This window comes from Mugil cephalus, chromosome 2, assembly GCF_022458985.1.
Source record: "Mugil cephalus isolate CIBA_MC_2020 chromosome 2, CIBA_Mcephalus_1.1, whole genome shotgun sequence".
Taxonomy (NCBI): domain Eukaryota; kingdom Metazoa; phylum Chordata; class Actinopteri; order Mugiliformes; family Mugilidae; genus Mugil; species Mugil cephalus.
The window spans coordinates 15,561,248-15,580,597 of NC_061771.1; the positions used below are offsets into that span (position 1 = coordinate 15,561,248).

The window sequence follows — 19,350 nt, forward strand, 5'->3', positions numbered from 1 at the left end:
AACAACATTAAAAGATAACTTACGATCCTACTGAGACCCGAACAGTGCAAAGAGCATATACAGATTTTAATTCAGTAAAGAAAACTAAAAACCCTGCAACGCTGCACAAAGACAACGTACACATTCACACAGTATGGCGTGCATCGGCTGTGATGTTTGTTGACTTACATTTCTGAGCTGGCACAGTGACAGCGTAACTGTAGTGTCGTCCAGCAAGAAACTCCGATCCCTGCCCTGGCCGAACGACTCCCCGTCCTCCAGGACAAAACTAGTGAGAAAACAAAGTGAATCATACGTAAAATGAGCAAATACCTCGGGAAAGTGACTGCATTTGTGTGTGGGTCTGTGCCTCCGTGCGTACTTGGGCAGTGTGCAGATTGGAGGTTTAGACTGGATGATTTCCTTGTTGGTGAGTTCCTTCTCCAGGTCTCCGCCAGCCAGACACCACAGGTGGTACACCTCATCAATGGCCCGCTCCGACAAGTAGTCCTCATCGTCGTCTGCTGACACGCACACACAGAAACCGTAAACAACAAACCGTGGGAGGCGCAGGCGGCACCACAACATATGTGATAAAATGGATTTTTTATTAGCCTTTTGAATTACCCATCACGACATCAAGTCACGATAAAGTTTTCTGAGGAAATTAGGAAATTACACCAATAAATTTTACACTTGTGATTACATCTGGTCTACAACAAATAAAACTGTAAATCTGAGACGGTCCCAGAAACTTTCCGCTGTCGGCACATTCTTCGCTTTATAACTCTTGGCATTTTGAACGGAATAAGTTTTTGGGAGTAAACACAGAAGAGTACGCGGATGTGAATCAGAGGAGGCATTTATTCTCATTTATAAAGTAAGATGTCAGAGTACGCGCTGTTTACTTTCACGTGGGCGTTACCTATAACAGTTCCACATATTTTAGAATGAAACAAAATAGATTACATACAATTTCTGGGAATAAGAGCTGGGAAGTTGAATTAAATGCACTTATTTTTTAGTCCATTTTTTTTTTGCTTGGAATGAATAAAGACAGCAGAAATCATGGAAAGGATACTTGTATAAAATTATGATAATGTAATTATAATTACAATAGATCCATAGACTCAACTTTTCACTTTCTATCCATAGAGCTCTGCTAATAATATTAAAATTGATACATTTAAGATGCCCAGTTTAGGCGTTGAGGAGTTATATTTAGAAGTTTTTTATGTGCGTGAGTCTAAGTATGCAGATTTATGCCTGTGACTTTGGGGGAGACCTTTGCAAAGGTCGCTGATGTCGTCTGGGAGCTCCAGATGTGCGCAGCGCAGGGAAGAGGAGAACAGGCTGACAGGCTTCTGAAAGGGTGTATAGTGGCAGGAGACGCCATTAAACACATGGTCTTCCAGGAGATCGGCAGGGGTCGGCCTGGAAGACATAAAAAGTCAAAAACTTATTGCAGCTGATAGCATTTAATCATTTTTTTAACATGATTTCACTTTGATTTCACTCATCTTAGCTGGAATTCTTTCTGACAAGCTTTTATTATCCATGCGTTTCCGTCCTGCAGAAGGATGTGATATCAAACAGACTACACTTACCTTTTAGATGGAAGAAAGGTCAAGCATTTCCTTAATAACTGCAGGACATTCTCAGGCAGCTCCTGTAAATAATACGGAAACATAAGCGACAGCACAGAGACCGGTCCCATTCATTCTCTTAAGAAATCAATACAGTCTGGCTGCCGACGGGAACATCTTTGTGGGACGCAGCATCAAAGTGTGCGTCAAACTATAGAAAGCTGGCGAAAATCCAATCAAAGTGCTTCTTTCAAATACAACATTGTGATAAGTAAAAGGAAAACCATATAAAAATGCCTCATTAGAAATCTAAGATATCCGAGTAGCCAGCGATCTAAACATTTACCTTAATGGTATCCAGGCAACCATGCTCCTCAGCGAGAACGGTGACAATGTCATCCATGCAGCCTGACGAGGAAAAACAATATCACGGATCGAGGCTAACTGAGTTCTAGAGCATATCGATCAGGACTATGAATCACTGCGTCCTTTTCACTCACCCAAGGTTAATATGAATTTCAATTTCTCACTTATGTCGATATTCTGCAGGAGTCGTCTGCCCTGTAATACAGTCACGGAGTCAAATTTTGAAATGACCCCCCCACCCAGCCAACAGCATAAAAATAAATGAACACTATTTGCATGTTGTATTGCTGTGTGAAGGTTTGTGTTGGAGGCGTACGGCACACAGTTCAAACAGCAACACCCCCAGAGACCAGACATCAGTCTTGGGTCCTGAGGGCAGAGGAGCTTCATCACGGAAAGGATCGCTGTGGTGGAAAGAGCCCTGGGCGATCACTTCTGGAGCGAGGTAGGACGGGTACCTGAGGGAATGAAGACAGAGCAGAGCAGCATCAACACTCACTGTTGACATCCACTACAATCTGTGTAATTACAGTGAGCTGGTTAAAAGGTTCGATCACACGTCTATCCGTTCCCGAGACCTTTTGAATCCCTGTTATTCGCCAAACTAAACTAACATTGTTCATGTTTCTGTCATTAAGTTACAATCTGTGCAGCTGTACCTGAAAGTTCCAATTCAGTGTTTCCCACAAAATTTCATGAAGCCTGAAGATGCTTTCAGGAGCGATAGGAAATTCTTTATGAGACCCCGGCGGGCCGCCATGGTATTAACATGGTAGGGAAAACACTGCAGTCATTACATTTTGCTTCCAGATGTTTTGTTGAAAGTCATGGGTGTAAGCCATCATTCCTCCCTTCAATCTGCAAAGGGATATTACTAAGAGTTATTAATGCCTGGACCGGGATAAAAGTCCAACAATCTGCTACGGTTTGTAAACCAAGTTTGATGCCATGCAAGGATGTTTTCTTTGAAAAAGGTTGGCACGTTGTGGGTCGATTTTACGGCCAATTGCCTGTTTTTCATTTGGCGAAGAGGAAACGGACACAGGTGAACAACTGACCCCGTACGAACAAACAGCTGAATGTGATGAATGTGGAGAAAAAGACACACCCAATGGGAAAATCCACATCTGCCCCATGGTCAGTCATGTGATAAAAGCCAAACTTGGCCAGCTTGACATTTCCCTACAGAGAAAAAAAATAAAAATATCCATCACTTTTCATTTATTTTATTTTCTCTTCAATTGGACAGTATTTCCAGCGTGCGCAAATGAGCTTCATTTAATAGGAACAGTACCTTACAGTCCATGAGCACATTGTGGGCGCCGAGGGCTCTGTGCACCAAGTTGTGTTTGTTCATAAATTCCAGCCCTTCCAGTACCTCATAGGCTATTTGCAGCACCCTCTGTGGGCTAACACAAACACAAAGCTTTTTGTGGGTAATGTGGTGACAGAATATAAAAGAAACTTATTCTCCTGTCCTTGGTGAGTAGTGGTTTAATGCATATGATTTACTCTGCCCATCACATAAAGCATTCTTATCAACAGGACATCAACGGTAAAATGGTTTAAGGTACCTGCTCTGTGAAGAGAGAGAAAATAATAACGTGCTTGTAGCCTAAACAGTGAACAACTAATGAAGACTTCTAATCACAATGTTACCTGGTTTTTCCCTGTTTTTGGAAATCACTTAAGCTGCTCTCATAGTGTTCAGCAACGACAATCAGGCGCTCTGTGGGTCGAGAAGAACAAAAACAAAAATGAGTTGTCAATTATCATTAATAACTTACTAATCAAATCTATTATGAGTAAGCACGTGTTGATGATTCTCTTGAACAGCCAGAATATTTGCCCACCACTTCCATTTTTCTGCCAACCAGTGTAGGTCAAAGCGAATGTCGCACATACACCAATTACATACTACTGATCACATAACATTATGACCACCTTCCTAATATTGTGTATATCTCCCTAGTGCCTCTAAAACAGTTGTGACAGGTCAGAGAATGAACATGGGCCTTCTGAGGGTGTCTTTGTGTCCTATGGGTTTAGGGGAGGGGCCTCTGTGGATCATCCCACTGATACTATTGAATTTGGAGGCCACGTCGACGCTTTGTGGTGGGACTACCTAGTCTGCTTCAGGTAAATGTCTAAGGAACATCCACACGGATGCCAAGTTGTGATGCATGCTCTTTTAACTTTGATACATCTATTTTGTTAAGCTAGGAAATAATCATACATTTAGACCAGTATAGCAGGCAGCAATGAAGTGCAAAGCAACAGCCTTAAATCTAACAGTGTCACGAGGAGTGGATTAGACTATACTGGGGTATTTCCGCTGCAGATAGCCTTGACCAGGAAACCAAGAAACAAAGAATTTGAGGAACCAGGGACTAAGTTTAGTTCAGTGGGTAAAATAACCCCTATTACCTGACTGGTGGAGTGTTCAGGTTTCAGCTCTGTGCCGCCTATCAACCACAGCTGTTAGCTGTTAACCCTGTGCTAATCCTGCACACGGTAAATAAACCTCAGTCTGAACCTCAATATGAATCTGTAGGGGACTGAAGGGACCTTACGTCGGCCCTTTATTCAGAGACTGCTGCGTCCAAAGTACAAGAAAGAGTACTACCAGAGGTCCTTTGTCACAGCAGCTGTCTGATGTGGTGCATAAAAGATTTGTGATACATAACAGCTTGTTGTGTAGCGTGGTACATGGTATGTAATTATGATGTTTCCTGTTTCATTATTGTTTATTGTATATATTCTCATCAAATTGCATGTGATAAATAAACAATGTCTTGTGTCTTACTGTGAAAGAATGCCACCTGTCCTGATATTTCAAATTAAAAGAAAGTAGATGTATTTGAATACAATGATATTAGAGTACCTGCGGGTGTAACGGTCAAGAGTGGCCAAATACTTTTGTTAACAGTGTATTACAGCACTGCTGCGGGGTTTCCTCCACAACCTCTGGACAATATATCTGTCATTTTACTACTTTGTTCAATATTTGTTTTTTCAGGTGCAATACTCACATTGGAGTTATCAAGATTTGGGAAGAGATTTGTGGGTTTTTTTCACTTAAGCTTAGTTTGCTGCTTTGTGCATTTTATATTTTCTTTATTTTATACACATTACTTTTTCATTTATTCCTATTTTACCCCAACTTGTATTTTTGCACTGCCTTTCCCTGATGCAATAACATCTCAATTTCACACATGGGATCAATAAATACTTATTTTATCACCGCTTATAATTTTTGGCAGGAAGTCATACCGTGTTTCCCTCTTGAAATGTCCACATACTGGCACAGTCTGGGGTGAGTGATGGTCTTGAGAATCTGGAAACGTCCCAGGATTTTGATGGAGTTTGGGGTGAGAGGAAGACCATTGCTCCCACAGACATCATGTGGAAGAGCTGAGGCAAAGAAGGTGAAGGCCCCCAGCTGGGCGTCTTTAAGGGGCCTCATTGTACCACTGTCCTGAAGCACAGATAATGGGAAAACAATACATGAAACGGTTTAATTACAGGCACAAAATGTTATATTACAACATCACTAACAACATGATCATTGGAGCCAGTAGGTTTAGTACTGGCATTGTAATTACAACACATTTACACCCTTACATTTGGAATAACACTTGCACTCCGAGTGTCAAAGATGCTGCAGTAACGTTATAATACACAGTGCTTGGAGCTAAGTTATAAAAAAGAACAACTGCCGACAGTGCAGTAGTGTGCATTACCTCAGAAAACGTGTCTCGTCGAGCTTAGTGTGGAGCCTGCATGTCGACAGAATGAACGTGTAATTATTATTAGTATTATCAAAACACTCTTGGAATGGATTCGTTTCCTGTCTCTGCGACGTGAAGGGAACAGCTGGGGGAACGTGATCAATGACGTTAGTATTGTGCGACAGAGTACGGCATAAAGGACACGTTTTTAAGGACAAAACATTGGTTGTGGAATTTAAATACTGTTTTTTGATAGCAAGTTCTCAGAAAACTTGACCCTGCATCGGAATTTAATTTTTTGTGGCGACCAGTTAGTTTTTCAAAACTACAAATTGTATGCAGGCAATTGCGGCTTGCTCCTAAGTATAGTCGATCTATAGAACATGTGGTTGGAGAAAGCAAACGTAAAACCTACGTGGTGACGTTGCATCCGTATACGTTAACCATCTGCCCGCTGGGTCCTGGAAGAGGCTGTCACTCTGCGGCTAGCTGCAGGTTGCCTGCTGTCAAACCCGCAGCAGTCCCCCTCCCCGAAACGTGCTGGGGCTGCTCCTTTGAGTCCATGTAAGTTTTTCTTTTTTTTTAATACTCTCTGTTATATTTTACTGCTTGAACTAACTATTGTTCTGTACGAATCAGTGGCGTCGAACTAACCGGTGTTGCGAATAACTTACGAATGCTAGCTGCATGAGAGCTAAGTGAAGTAGATTTTCCTTGTCCCAGTACAGAGTTGTTGGTCTGAAAAGGCTAATGTGTGTCTGATTTAACTGACGCAATGTTAACTAATGCTGCGTACAGTATTATAGATAGATATATCCATTCATCACTGAATGTAGTGGTTAATATTAACTAAATACTTTTAGTTGTATTGCAGTGTCTCATAAACTATTATTAGACATCGCAAGATTATTAGATTTATTTTAAATGGTTTGTTACCTTAAACAATATTCGTTTATGAATTGTGTGTGAGGATGTAGTTTGTGGTGCTATTAACCTGGATTGAATTTAACACAAACAGGTTTCTGTTTGAAGTCTAGCCCACTGACTAAAATGCTGAACAATAAAAATGTGTGTCAGTAGAACAAGGTGAAATTTTATGGTCACTAGAAGCTGCAGCCTCCAAAATGAAAACACAGCTGAATCAGATGCTGAATAGAAATTACCTTCATGAATTTAAGATTTAGTGCAGGACTCTTACATTACAATGTATTTCATTTCACTAGTGTACCTAACAAAGTTTACAGTGAGTGTTGTTAGTTAAACAAACACCACTACACTAACAAGCCACATTAAACCATGTATTGAAGTAGAATTCCTTGCAATCCTTTCACAGCATATTATTAACAATAACAAAAATTAGGGGAACATAGAGAAATAGTCATGTAAAAAAAAGCCCTAGGAGGTATGTTATGGCCTAATTGACCATGCTTGATGATCTGACTATTGAATGGTGCAAAAACGTAGTGATCAGGAGCCTTAGGGCCTGGACAGACACATTTGTGTCACTGTGGCTCCGTTTAGGCTTTACAACAGTGAGACAACACAGTTGTCATGTAGTCAAACAGGACAGCACCGTGTTTCCCTCTGTAATTTCCATCTTGCACACTGTCATTTTAAACATTTAAAGCATAAGACAAACAATGTTTTTTTTTAATTATTTTTGCCATCTTATGGTTTGAGGAACACCAGGGAGCTTGGTGCTTAATTGAGAAAAAAATTGCCGACAATCCGAGGTATGCATTTACGGGGAAAGTCAGGCACAAATGCCAATCACAACTGTGTTTTATCCCAATAACAGGAAAGCAGTTGCATCTGGTTCCTGAAGCGTTGACTTCCCCGTGGTTTCTTTTAAATTAAAACATGTAGGGCCTCCTAATGCCTTCAGGTGGTGCTGGCACACTGTTCTCTCTTCTCACTCATTAATGGTCGGGTGGGCAGACAGGTAGATACTGAAGTATCCCCCCTCCAGGATTATTTTACTGTAAGAATGAATCCATGAAGAGAGGAAACACTGGTATCCTGGCAGGTCTGCTCACACATCCCCACTGCACCACAGCGAGCTTGTGGTTCATTTGACAGACTCTCGTAGTTGATTCAAACCACTTGTGCAGCCTGTGTCTAATTGTCTGTGATTAGCTGAATTATTTAAATATGAGGGAAAAATGACAACGTAAAATGAGAATTTTACCAAACTCAAAGATGTTGTGTTTCATGGAGTGAAGACAGGTAAATTAGGCTGACTGAAAGTCTACATCATGCTTCACATTGTTAACACATTTGGCTGTTTTCATCCACCAAAGCTGCCGTCTCTCTGCAGACCATACCTCCACGCTAGGATTCACTCTTCAGAGGTTATCCAAATGAGATCAGCCTTTTTTTATGGATCTTGTTATTACTGCACCACTGGTCCTGTTTAAATCAATTCAGTTTTTCAAAAAAAAAAAAAAAAAAAAGCTTTGATCCTTGATTTTATCAACTCCAGCGTTTTTGTGTTTCTAATTTCCTCATCCCCCAACATTTTGTTTTCATCTTGGGCCAGCTGTTGTTTTCCAGCACCTCCCTGTAATATGTGTATGAAGTTTTTCTTCTCCGTGCCTCAGCCTTTTAAAAATCCTTCTTTTCCCTCTTCTTCAAGTAACAATGGTGGACCGGGTGTCATTTTATCACTTACGTGACTGTGAATGGCTGGAATTTCAACCAAGAATTTGACCAATCTGACTCAGAAAGCTTTTAGATTTGTTTGAAATCTGTAACTGTCCTTGTTTCTCAGCGTGCGTTATGTACAGTGGTCAATTTTTTTTTTCTCTTGGGGCAACATGTCTAAGTAGAGCAATAAAAAATCCCATCACTGCATGGTTTATATCTACTGAGTCAGCACATTATGAAAATATATCAATATAATTGCTCTGTACGGTAATTCAATCAGGTCTTCGCTGCAGTATTGGTATATTGTAATGCAACCACGGCGTTGTGGTACTCAAATAGCACAATTTAACGCTCTAGAGTCGGGGCAGACCTGGAACTCAGCCCACTTTTGTGGAAATTACAATGTTGAGTTTTTGTTGAGACTATCTGAGAGCAGCTGACTTTACTCTGTGGTCATTTTGGAGGCTGTAGTTTGTGGTGGAGTTGTACTGGAATGCAAACCTTGTAACTCAAACATATCTGTGGAGATGCTACTCAGAATACCACCTCTTGGTGTCACACAAGTTTGTTTAAAACAAGGGATATGGTGAAAAGGCGTTTAGAAAGAATTGAATCGTATTGCGCTAATATTTTGTTTAGCTCCAGTCTTTTCCAGTACTCTTTTGTGTTATTGAGAACGTCTGTTCTTGTTCTTCTTCCCGGCAGGTTTTTAGTTCGCTCATTGGTCAAGATGTCAAGTCACAATCCTCTGTTGAGGCTGGAGCAAAGGGCCGCTGAGGCTGACCAGATCATTGAGTACCTCAAACAGCAAATCCACCTACTCAAGGAGAAAGCCAGTAAGACACGCACACAAAAAGAGATTATACATTATACACACAAAGTGTCAGCAGAAAGAAGTATATTTATCTTTAATAGTGAGGTAAGATTTCAAGATTTGTCTAAATAGGCTACATTTATGTACCAGAAGCTTAAGGAGTTGGAGAAATATAAAAAGAATGGATGTCATTTTTTTGACCATTTTATGGCTCCTTATCTCCAAAATAGGCACAAAATTACTTTCAGTCGTCAACATATTTTACTTTGTACTTAATAAAACAAATAAAATAAGATAATTCTGGAAATGTCTGGTTTCGGAGTTGAAATTGACTTCTTCTGTGTCGCAGTCGTCCAGGCCAGCGTGAGAGAGGAGAAGAAACTGATGGTGGAGAATGCCAAGTTAAAGAGCGACATCGAGGAACTGAAAAAACAGCTGCTGGAGAAGGAAAAGAGCAGGGGAGGTATGTCGAGTTTTCCCAGGGTCGCATATCATATGTTTGTTTGTCTTTAACAAGACCTTGATGTTGGTATCCTTTATATCTAGTTATAGAAGTGGTTGTGTGAGTCTGGCTTAGGAGCATTTGATGTCAGTTGTTCCTCATTAGAGCCTTTGTTTGGTTTATGCTATCAATGATAGCATCTTGTGCGTTCTCGCCTCATTATAAGCAACTCTCTCCTTCTTTCTTTTTTTTTTTCGGTTTTATTATAAGCCTCCCTAGTTCTCCAGGATTCTCCGTTAGTGTGATGGGGACAGCATGTGTGTCATCTGTTGTGCCGCCGACATACGTTGACATTCATGGGCCAACCGCTCCGACGATTTAATGCTTTCCAGAAAGAAGATGCAAGGATGAAAGGGGACTGGAAGAAATAAGTAATTTGACCTTGCGAAAAGAAACAAAACACAATATATTTAGGAACGTTCCGATACTCTCGAGACGTTTTTCCACATTGTAGGTAATTGGGGTGTTTATTGTTGGGGCTTTCTCTGCGATGGCTTTAAGGTGGCTCAGATAGCTTCATCAAAATGTGTAAATATGGACCCATTTGAAAGGAACCCTAATCCGTTTTTCTGATTTGTTATTGGGAATGAAATGGGAATGCGAGTATAATAATGCCTGGAGAATTGATTTTTCTGCAGCCAAGAGACAACGGTTTGGTGACAGTGGAAGCTGGTGATCAAACTCCCTTTGACGCCTTCTTTGATTGAAAATCACTTCAGTAGCTGCATCAGACCCACAGAAAATTAAATATTTTGGACCACACTCAGCGAATAGTTGTGTATTTACACGCCCACCAGACTTGAAGCAGCACTGCATACGTTTTCTCAGGGAATCTGACTGTCTGATGAATGTGGGTCCAGTGTTGATGCTCTTTCTGGCTCTGTTGTGGATTGTCCCAACTCTTAATTAATAATATATTTGTCTCACAGCTGCTAAATGCCCCACTATGATCAGTCACAAGGCTTTTATTGTGTGACCCAGAACAGACGCATAAGGAAGCTTTAGCCTCTGCAAAGTTGGGTGATAATTATTTTTGAACCACATTCATTTTTCCAGCATATAAAATGTTTCAATACCCAAGACATGGTGCAGCCATTTGATCTTGTGGCTAAACGTTTAACTCACTGTTTGTGTTGCGTGTAATATCGTCCAGTTTTGCTTTAAATATAAAGAAAACCTCGAGGGGAGACTTAACGGGAATGTCAGGGGTTTAAGAGGTTATTGCCTGTAATTCCAAGGTAAACCGGAAAGGTCCTGATCTCAGGTCCTAACATAGAATTAAAGCAATTAAAAGCATTATGGTGACGGTGGTGTGCCTGCAGACCGATGTTTGTCAGACACAGACACTGGATTTCGTAGGAACTCCAAACATCAGGCGCCTCAAATGAGGGGTTATTTTTTTCTAGAGAGTTATTGTAGGACATTGTTCCCTGCTTTATGGTTTCATTTCCTTGTTTCATCAACTCGGACACTGTCATTTTCCCATCCAAACTGTTTGCATCAGGAGAGCAGTCCTCCCACTGCGTGTGTAAATAAAGCTCCTCCTGTATCATTTCATTGTGTTGACCAGCGACCAGCTCTGTGCGTGAAAAGGGACAACTAAGAAGCAGTAATGGAAATGTTCTTTGTTTTGCAGCCGTGTAAATATTCCCTTGCATTCTCAGAGAACTTGGGATACCACGGATGATACAGTCGGAAAAAGCACCACGTTGCGCCTGTGATTCACCCGTTAACCATTTTGTTCGACTAACATTTTGCACGTGTTCTGCTTGTAGTGCGGGAGATACTCGTGCCATCCGATGCCAGTGTTGAGTGCGGTTCGAAGCCCACCCCTCCCACATCCTCTGGTCCAGCAGCCTCTGCTTCTTCTGCTCCCCCTGTTGCTGCTGCTGCCCAGAAACCCTCCCCCAAAGAGGAGAGTAAAAAGAAGAAGCCGGAGAAAAAAGGTAAACGGGGGCATGTGTTGCTGCAGGCTTTTGTTGTAAATTCTTTTAAGTTTATCAATATAGAGGGTGTGCACGTGAGATCGCCGCAAGCCAAGTCTCCGTGGTTACAGCCACTGAGTGGCAAAAAGTGACGGTTGAACATGGAGATTAGCAACATTAGATTTAATCATAGGCTTTAACAGCGTCTAAACTGTAAAATTTATTTTGAAAAATGTGAAGAGCTGTTGTGCGTTTGACGGAACCAACAGATTTTAAAAGCAGTCTGAGATATAGTTTTATGGATATCTGCCAAAGATAAGATAATAAATGGATCACTGCATTACGACTTCAGACACAGACACCTGGTGTTGTGGTTCACATTTAGTGTCAGGTAACATTCATTTATGCTGTATTTTTTTGGGGAAGTCATACCTTAAGTTAAGTTAGAGGGCTGAAGGATACATTTGTCCGTGTTGTTGTTTTGGTGTAGTTACAGCCGACAGTACTAAATTATTTCAGTTCCAACAATAAATAACAATAAAACAATAAACGGAATATTTGTGATCACTCCTTATCATCTTTTTACCATCCAGTCAGACGCTGCAGTATTGTATGTTTAACATTATTTCTCAGTAAAGCTCTTAGCATTAGCATCTTTTATTTAGCCACATTTATCATAACTGAAATAAACTAAAACTAACTTAAACTAACTTAAACTAACTGACATGGAGGCTAATCCACTTTTTCAAAAAGTTCATTCAGTTCAGTTCATTTGGAGCATTGTTAAGTCCAATTTTCCTTCATTTGATCTGATAATCCACATTTTCCCGGTCTCGTTGTATTTACTGATACATTTCACTCGGGTGGGCGTGGCCCCAGGCAGCTGTGACGTCAGTGCATACCCTCTATTGCAGCATTTGCGTTATTAGTTTATTTTCAGTCTACGCTCACTTGTCAGTTCATTAGGTACACCAGGGAAAACAAATGATTTCTGATATAACAGCCCTGAGGGCGCACTCACTCTGGGTAATCAATGTCCAACCACGTTTGCCCCCTAAAGTCTGGATTCTGTGGCTAGTGTGAGAGTAAGTGTACTGTGCTTGAGTACGTACCCCGTTAAGTACACAATGTACGAAACGTAACCACAAAGCCACATAGACTGTTTTGAAGATAGTTTATAAAGAACAAGAAAGTCATTGCAGCTGTGTTGTCGGGTTCACTCTCCACCGCACAACAGTCGCTTTACGCGCCATGTGTATGCCGTATATCAACGTGATGACGTATTTGTCGGAGGCAACGGTGCTTAGACACACTTGGTTTGGGGTAATGTGAGGGCCTATAAATTCAGGGTGCCCTCCCACTAGGGTCAGTTAACCCATACCGCGCTGAAGCACAAATTTATTTAATTTGTCTTAATTAAATAAAACAACTGGCCCTCGTGGGAGTTCAACCTGAATCTAAAGGCTCCTTTAAGGTACTGCAGGACTAGATGCCCGAACCATTTCGCATGTAGCCTACCCCAGTGCGAGCCATTTGTACTTGTGCACTCGTCAGTCTGCCTCACTTTGTAAAAACGCCACCCAAATGCCACTCAGCTCCATGTCTTTTTTTTCCCCTTACAGGTTGGGTTAATTTTTGTTTCTTTTTCCTGTTTTGCTTTCAAAAATGGCGACTGTAACTTTTGCCGAAATGTTTGTGTCTCCGAACCTCCTCAGTCAGTCTTTCCTTGATGTCTTCCATCTGTATTGATCCAAAACAATGAGTTTGAAAATTACAGAGATGCAGAAGCAGTCGGAAATACTGAAATGGAATCACGCTACTACTATATGGACCAATCACAGCTCTTTGGATCTGCGTCGCCGCGACACGTAGTTACATTTCAGCTACGCCGTAAGGGTTTGCATATGGTCTTCGTTGTCGCTGTAGCTACGGGGTCAAATGACGTAGAAGCATAAAGCGCCTACGAGTTTTATGAAGGTTATGGTATGTTGATTTGTAACATGTTTAATGCAGTTAAAGTATTGCGTGTTTTAAACAGTTTCAACATAAATTAAACATTAAATCAACAATGCAGGACTGTAATTTAGAATATGATTGTTTTCCCTATTGTACATAAGGAACTTTCTAGTGAGTGAATGTCGTGTATTGAAGCTGTAAAAGTGAAAACTATCTCTCATTTACTAGACTTACCTTTCTGTCCGCATCTGGCCAGATGGGACACTTTAAACTTAATCTGACCTTTTGTGAATCTGCTTCTCTATTTTCTAATGAGGTGATAATGAAAATAAGAACTCTGAGCTTCAGTGGAAACATCTCTGAAGTTTGATTTGTGAAGGAATCTCCTTTCAGAAGTTGTTTTTATATTTGTGACCAGTTTAGAACACACACATGCACAATATCAAATGAATATCGATTAATTAGCAGTAAATCACTCAGATATTTGGTTCTGTTTCAGCAATAAGCTATTTGAGCTCATTTGGTGGAGTGTCGGTCACGCACAAGGAACAGCCGGCTCTGGATGTGTTTATAATTTAGAAAGAGGAAGCGAAAGGACACTGACAAATTCATTGGATATTCTGGCATTACTCACATCCAGACATCGGGACTGTTACTGGCCTCGTGATAAAATGTGGAATTCTTTGAAACTTCATTGTTTAGCGCAGCTTTGTTCCTGCCTTATCTAAACAGCCATCGCTCGCTGGGCTGCAAACCCATGAGCAACTGGGGAGGAGTTCTGGTGATGTTATGTGGCCGTACTGTCATCACAGCAGAGCAAAGTTTACTCGGTGGTAAAATGAATGAGTTAATATCAAATGCAGAATTTGGAATTCATAGGAGTCGGTTTGGGCGCGGAGGTATGATTAAAGACTGCAATCTACTGGAATTAAAGTGTGTAAGCAAACCAGGCGAGTGAAAGCTGCTCCGTCCCCAGGGAGGAAGCATCTGCTATTCCGCTATGTCAATGAATCACATAGCACTCGCCTACGGCCAAATGTGAGGGTTGGTATTGTCGTTTAGTCGGGCAGTGCATTCTGGGAAGAGGTGAAAAAGTAATTGTCTTTTCCGAAATTCTTTATTTGCTCATGGATCAGATGAAACGCATGCCACCCTGCGGCCTTCCACTGGAAGGCTTTGTTTTCATGGACGGAGGAAATTAAATCAGATTCTTGATAAATGCCAGTGTTGTTTCAACTATTATTTGTTTTCTGCACTGTTCTTTGAAAAGATACCAGTTGGCTCAAATATTCTCCCTGCTTTAAAACAAACACTTCCTAAAATATCGTGTGCATTTATTGTAACACGATGAAAACCGTCACAGATGCCTCTTTTAAAAATAAATAAATAAATAAATAAAAACTTTCTCTTGACACATGATGAATAGCTACTGCCTGACTTTCCTTTTTGAAAAAACAAAATGTTCAACCAACGTCTGTGAAGACTCCCAGTCATCCGAGACATGATGTATTTAAGTATTTAAAACAAGGCAACCGCTGGATTTCCTTGAATTTCTTGAAGATGTTTTATTTATCTCTAATGTAGAAAGCTTCTTCAGTTCTAAACGTCTCCCAGGACGGTTTGTCCAAACAGTCTCTTTACACCTGAAGAAACCTTTAGGATGAGAGGTGTTAGATCTTTCAAAACCCTCTTCAGAAACCATCAACCAAGGTCCAAAAAGCGTTGAATAAGGTCAGCAGGACTTGTAGGACTACAAGTCCTGCTGACCTTATTCAACTTGTAAGACTACAAGTAGGACTTGTAGGACTACAAGTCCAGCTGACCTTATTCAACGCTTTTTGGATTACCACGACCTGGATGACTGAGAACCTTCACAGACACATCAACCAAGGTGTCATATCAAGTTTTTATTCGTACCGATTACAATAGCAGCACTGAAACATAGGATTTCAAGAGTTTTTCTGTGTTCTGTTGGTGTAATAGTAGTCCCTGTTCTTTAATGCCAGGAGGAGAGAAAGCCGAGAAGAAGCAGGCAGCACCCAGCCAAGAGGAGGCCAAGGTGGATGTGTCCCGTCTGGACCTGCGCATTGGACGTATAATCACGGCCGAGAAGCATCCGGACGCCGACAGTCTGTACGTGGAGCAGGTGGATGTGGGAGAGGCCTCTCCCAGGACAGTGGTCAGCGGACTGGTCAAGCACATACCTCTAGACCAGGTACAGTAACGACCTGGTAAACCGATGAAATTATCAGAAGAGAAACAGTAGCTTTGTCACATTGTATTGATCTGTTGTGAAAGTCAATGAACATCTCAACTGGCCTCCTCTCCCTCTGAACCGTATAGATGCCTTAAACACTCGCCTGTGAGCTCCCTGTAGTGTTTCTCTTCACTGAAGCAGATGTAGAATTCAATAAAACTTGGGATAGCTTTATAGATCCCCACAGAGATTGTGTTTGAGAGTGATCCTTAGTGTACACTTTAGTATATAAATGTCTCCCAGCGGTCACCATAAGGACTTTATTAGTTCTTTTAAAGGGATTTCTTAGGATTGGTGTTAATAATTCTTTTGGGAATACCAATCTTTATGTCTCTCATATGAGTTTCTCCTGATGCAGACTCATTTGTGTGCTGTATAAATCAAATGCATCATTTACTTTTATGGTCATCATTATTCCTGAGTTTGTCTCTTCTTATTTCATAACTAGGGAGCGTGTCGATGTTGTATATCGTTTTAATGGAAACAAATTCTGGTAAAAATTAGCTTACGCCTTAGGAATCATGCTGGGAAGTGGCACTAGTTTTTCATTGCAAACAGACAAACTCCAGGCCATTAACTCCTTAACTGCTTCTGCAGAAAGTAACTAGCCCCGATTAAGTGGCTAACCCAACTACCTCTGCCTTTTCAGTGTCAGTACATTACTCACATATAGGTAATAAATCTAAAATCGATTTCCTCTTTGACTTTCTTGTTAACTGTCTTCATTATAGGAATCATTATCTATTCATCAAGCAAACAGTAGAGACGCATCAATGATTTTGTGTTTGTACTTTTGGATAAATAACGAGCACCATTCAGAAATACAAGTCTTTGACTCATCATAGAACATACCAAACTAATCTTAAACCAATCACAAAACTGCCTAGAGATGAAAAATGTAAAACTATCACCAGAATGTTTTCATTTTAAAGCCGTGTAAGAGATGTTGGGTTTCTGAGATCTGGACTACATAATCTCATGAAATGCCATTTTTCAGCTTCTTTTGGAGTTTGCCTTTATTCTTCTTTTAAAGTTCGCTAAGTGACAGTGGTCTCTAAGCTGGTCCTTTTGATTCATGAGCCTAATGAATAATACAACCTTGAGCGCACAGCACTTTTAAATTAAGACCATTACTATTGTTTTGGTTGGTATATGAAATTCTCCATCACTACTCGGTGCCACCAAACGGACCACACCATTTGAAGGTTTTTCCTCCTTTGTTGCCAAGGGTGCATTGACCGCAATAATGTACTTAATCCCGTGTATCCCCCTCCACTCCCATGCAGATGCAGAACCGCATGGCCGTCCTGTTGTGTAACTTGAAGCCAGCCAAGATGAGAGGAGTGGTGTCCCAGGCCATGGTCATGTGTGCTAGCTCTCCGGAGAAGGTGGAAATCCTCGATCCTCCGAGTGGAGCAGCACCAGGAGACAGAGTTACTTTCCAGGGCTTCCCAGGTACTGTTGCCCTCATCATCATAGAGGTTATGTGTCAAAATCAAACTGGTCTTTAGGATTTAGGACTATATGTTTCAACCATTTCCACCCAAAGAGGCACCAGGAATGATTCTTTAACCACAGCGTAACTGTAAGTGATCAATGTCACTGAATTTCCATGAAGCGCCTCTGTTTTTAGTAAATGAAGGGTGTCGTTGAAACTTGCTGCTGCCAGGAACAACTTGGCAGTTTGAACACTCGTCCCTCTGAAGACACCCATCGCCAATCAGTGGGATTTTTAGACCCCATGGAAAGCTGTCATTAGATGACTCCTCTGTTCTTTTTGCTGGATAAATGACCTGTGGCTGCAGATTTGACAGTCTAATCAACACTCAGTTACTATGGATGGAACTTAAGCATTTGTTGTTGTTGTTGTCAGTCGGAAAGAGAAGTGTCCTACTTGTTATACCAATATTTACGAGTCTGGATAAGAGTGAATCTTATTCTGTATCTATTATTTGTCATCTGGCTAAACTATACAAAAGTCAACATCCTTTCTTATCAAGGATTCATTGATAAGAAAGGATTTATTGATTTCTCAGTGCAAAAAAAAAAAAAAAAAAAAATTCAATCAACCCAGTGTCATTTGCAAAGTTTGAATCTGTGGTCCAATCACAAACAGCACAGCTGTATTCAGCCCTGCAGTGCATTTGTCCCAGCCTCTCTAAAAGCTGTTTGAGTCACAAGAGTTCCCTTTAGCCAGAACATTTTTATGGACACTACATATTTGCATGCCAAGTTTATTTGTTTTCCAATGTGTTAAACATTTAGGCTGTTTAATGGAAAGTAAGGGGCAAGGGAAGCTTTTGTCCTCTTCCTCTTAACAAAGCTCTATAGCGCAGATTCAATTACAGCTGGTGTGAGTACATGGTTATAATTGCCCACATTTCCCCTCAACTAAGGGGCCGAGTACTTTCTGCTTGAGCTTAAGAATGTACGGAGTTGCTCATCAAAACCTCTTTCACGCTTCTGATCAAAACTGATTGTTGCCACTCTTGGGTTGTAAACCAGCAGAAATTGCAGCTTTGGAAAATGAAACACATTTGTGTCCTCTTACCCTGAGATAGTTTATGTGGAGCAGGGGGTGGGGGGGAAGTCAACATGAGACAGAAGCCAGCCAGCACCAGCCTACAAGTGGAAAGCAACATCAAAAACAAAGCCGTCATTAAACGAGAGCCTCACCTAATAGTTTTCTTTGGGTGCACATTGAGATTCTGAGAAATTCAGCCGAGATGTTTTGAATTATGGTGAAGAACAAATGACAGCTGTAGAGAGCTGAGAGAAAGAAAGCTAATTGAACAGTTCATATGGGAGCAATCAAATAGAAATTAACTAGACAAATCATGAAAATAATTGTCCTGGGTTTAGCTTCTCATATGGGTTTTATCTGTACATGCTGACCCCGAAAAGCCCGAAAATCATAAATTAACACATTTACAGTGAACGGATGCAGATTTGGTTATATAAGGATGTGGCAGATCACATAAAGTTCAGAAGACATCAGTCCTGGATTCGTACATGCCACACGTTTGGACCGAAACAGACAGATCTAACGCGTGTCTTGATTGCAGGTGAACCAGACAAAGAGCTGAACCCCAAGAAGAAGGTGTGGGAGCAGGTTCAGCCGGACCTGCTCACAGACGGCCAGTGTGTCGCGACCTACAAGGGAGCCGCCTTTGAAGTCGCCGGCAAGGGAGTGTGCAAAGCTCAGACCATGAGCAACAGTGGAATTAAATAAAATAGCAGAGCTGCTTGAAGTAACTCTGTGTTTACTTAGCAATCATCCCCAGTGGTGAGGGTGTTGAGAAACACAATGATGGGAAGTAAAGGCTTTGAAGATGATCAATAAAGAGTTTTGAAAATTATCTTTAGTTTGTCCAATGAATCTGAGCTCTTTTTCACCCCTCAACTACACACAGTCCTGGTCTGTAGTGCAATTAGCTTGATTGTGCTGATTTTGAGGTTATAACTCTAAAGGGCAAATCTGACTGGATTGAGAAGGTTTACACTTCAACTAGTCTTTGGCATTTTAATGAGCTCGAGAGGAAATTGGGATGTAATACTACAAAGCCAAACAAAAACATATCAGATTCT

The 19,350-nt window shown here is 41.0% G+C and overlaps 2 protein-coding genes across 4 annotated transcripts in view; one reads left to right on the forward strand and one right to left on the reverse strand.

Annotated features, from left to right (window-relative positions):
- Window positions 1-5,817, reverse strand: part of tbck (TBC1 domain containing kinase) — a 40,248-nt gene extending 34,431 nt beyond the window's left edge. The window contains exons 1-12 of one of the 2 annotated variants that reach the window (XM_047577335.1): window positions 5,675-5,817; window positions 5,205-5,409; window positions 3,591-3,660; window positions 3,226-3,340; window positions 3,040-3,113; window positions 2,248-2,389; window positions 2,066-2,126; window positions 1,912-1,973; window positions 1,587-1,648; window positions 1,265-1,413; window positions 362-500; window positions 169-268 (exon numbers count right to left, since the gene is read on the reverse strand). In XM_047577335.1, the coding sequence (XP_047433291.1) occupies window positions 169-268; window positions 362-500; window positions 1,265-1,413; window positions 1,587-1,648; window positions 1,912-1,973; window positions 2,066-2,126; window positions 2,248-2,389; window positions 3,040-3,113; window positions 3,226-3,340; window positions 3,591-3,660; window positions 5,205-5,397 (1,167 nt within the window). In that variant the 5' untranslated portion in view covers window positions 5,398-5,409; window positions 5,675-5,817. Of the gene's footprint in view, window positions 1-168; window positions 269-361; window positions 504-1,264; window positions 1,414-1,586; window positions 1,649-1,911; window positions 1,974-2,065; window positions 2,127-2,247; window positions 2,390-3,039; window positions 3,114-3,225; window positions 3,341-3,590; window positions 3,661-5,204; window positions 5,410-5,674 lie in introns of both variants that reach the window. The other variant, XM_047577334.1, reaches the window with a different exon arrangement.
- Window positions 5,818-6,067: 250 nt separating this feature from the next.
- aimp1a (aminoacyl tRNA synthetase complex interacting multifunctional protein 1a) lies at window positions 6,068-19,121 on the forward strand. Of its 2 annotated transcripts, none has more exons than XM_047577341.1 (7): window positions 6,068-6,226; window positions 9,014-9,144; window positions 9,472-9,585; window positions 11,400-11,570; window positions 15,512-15,720; window positions 17,049-17,217; window positions 18,828-19,121. In XM_047577341.1, coding segments are annotated over exons 1-7 (963 nt in total). In that variant the 5' UTR covers window positions 6,068-6,224; the 3' UTR covers window positions 18,995-19,121. The 2 variants fall into 2 exon arrangements, with proteins under 2 accessions (XP_047433297.1, XP_047433298.1); XM_047577342.1 differs by having other exon boundaries at window positions 15,515-15,720.
- Window positions 19,122-19,350: the final 229 nt, after the last annotated feature.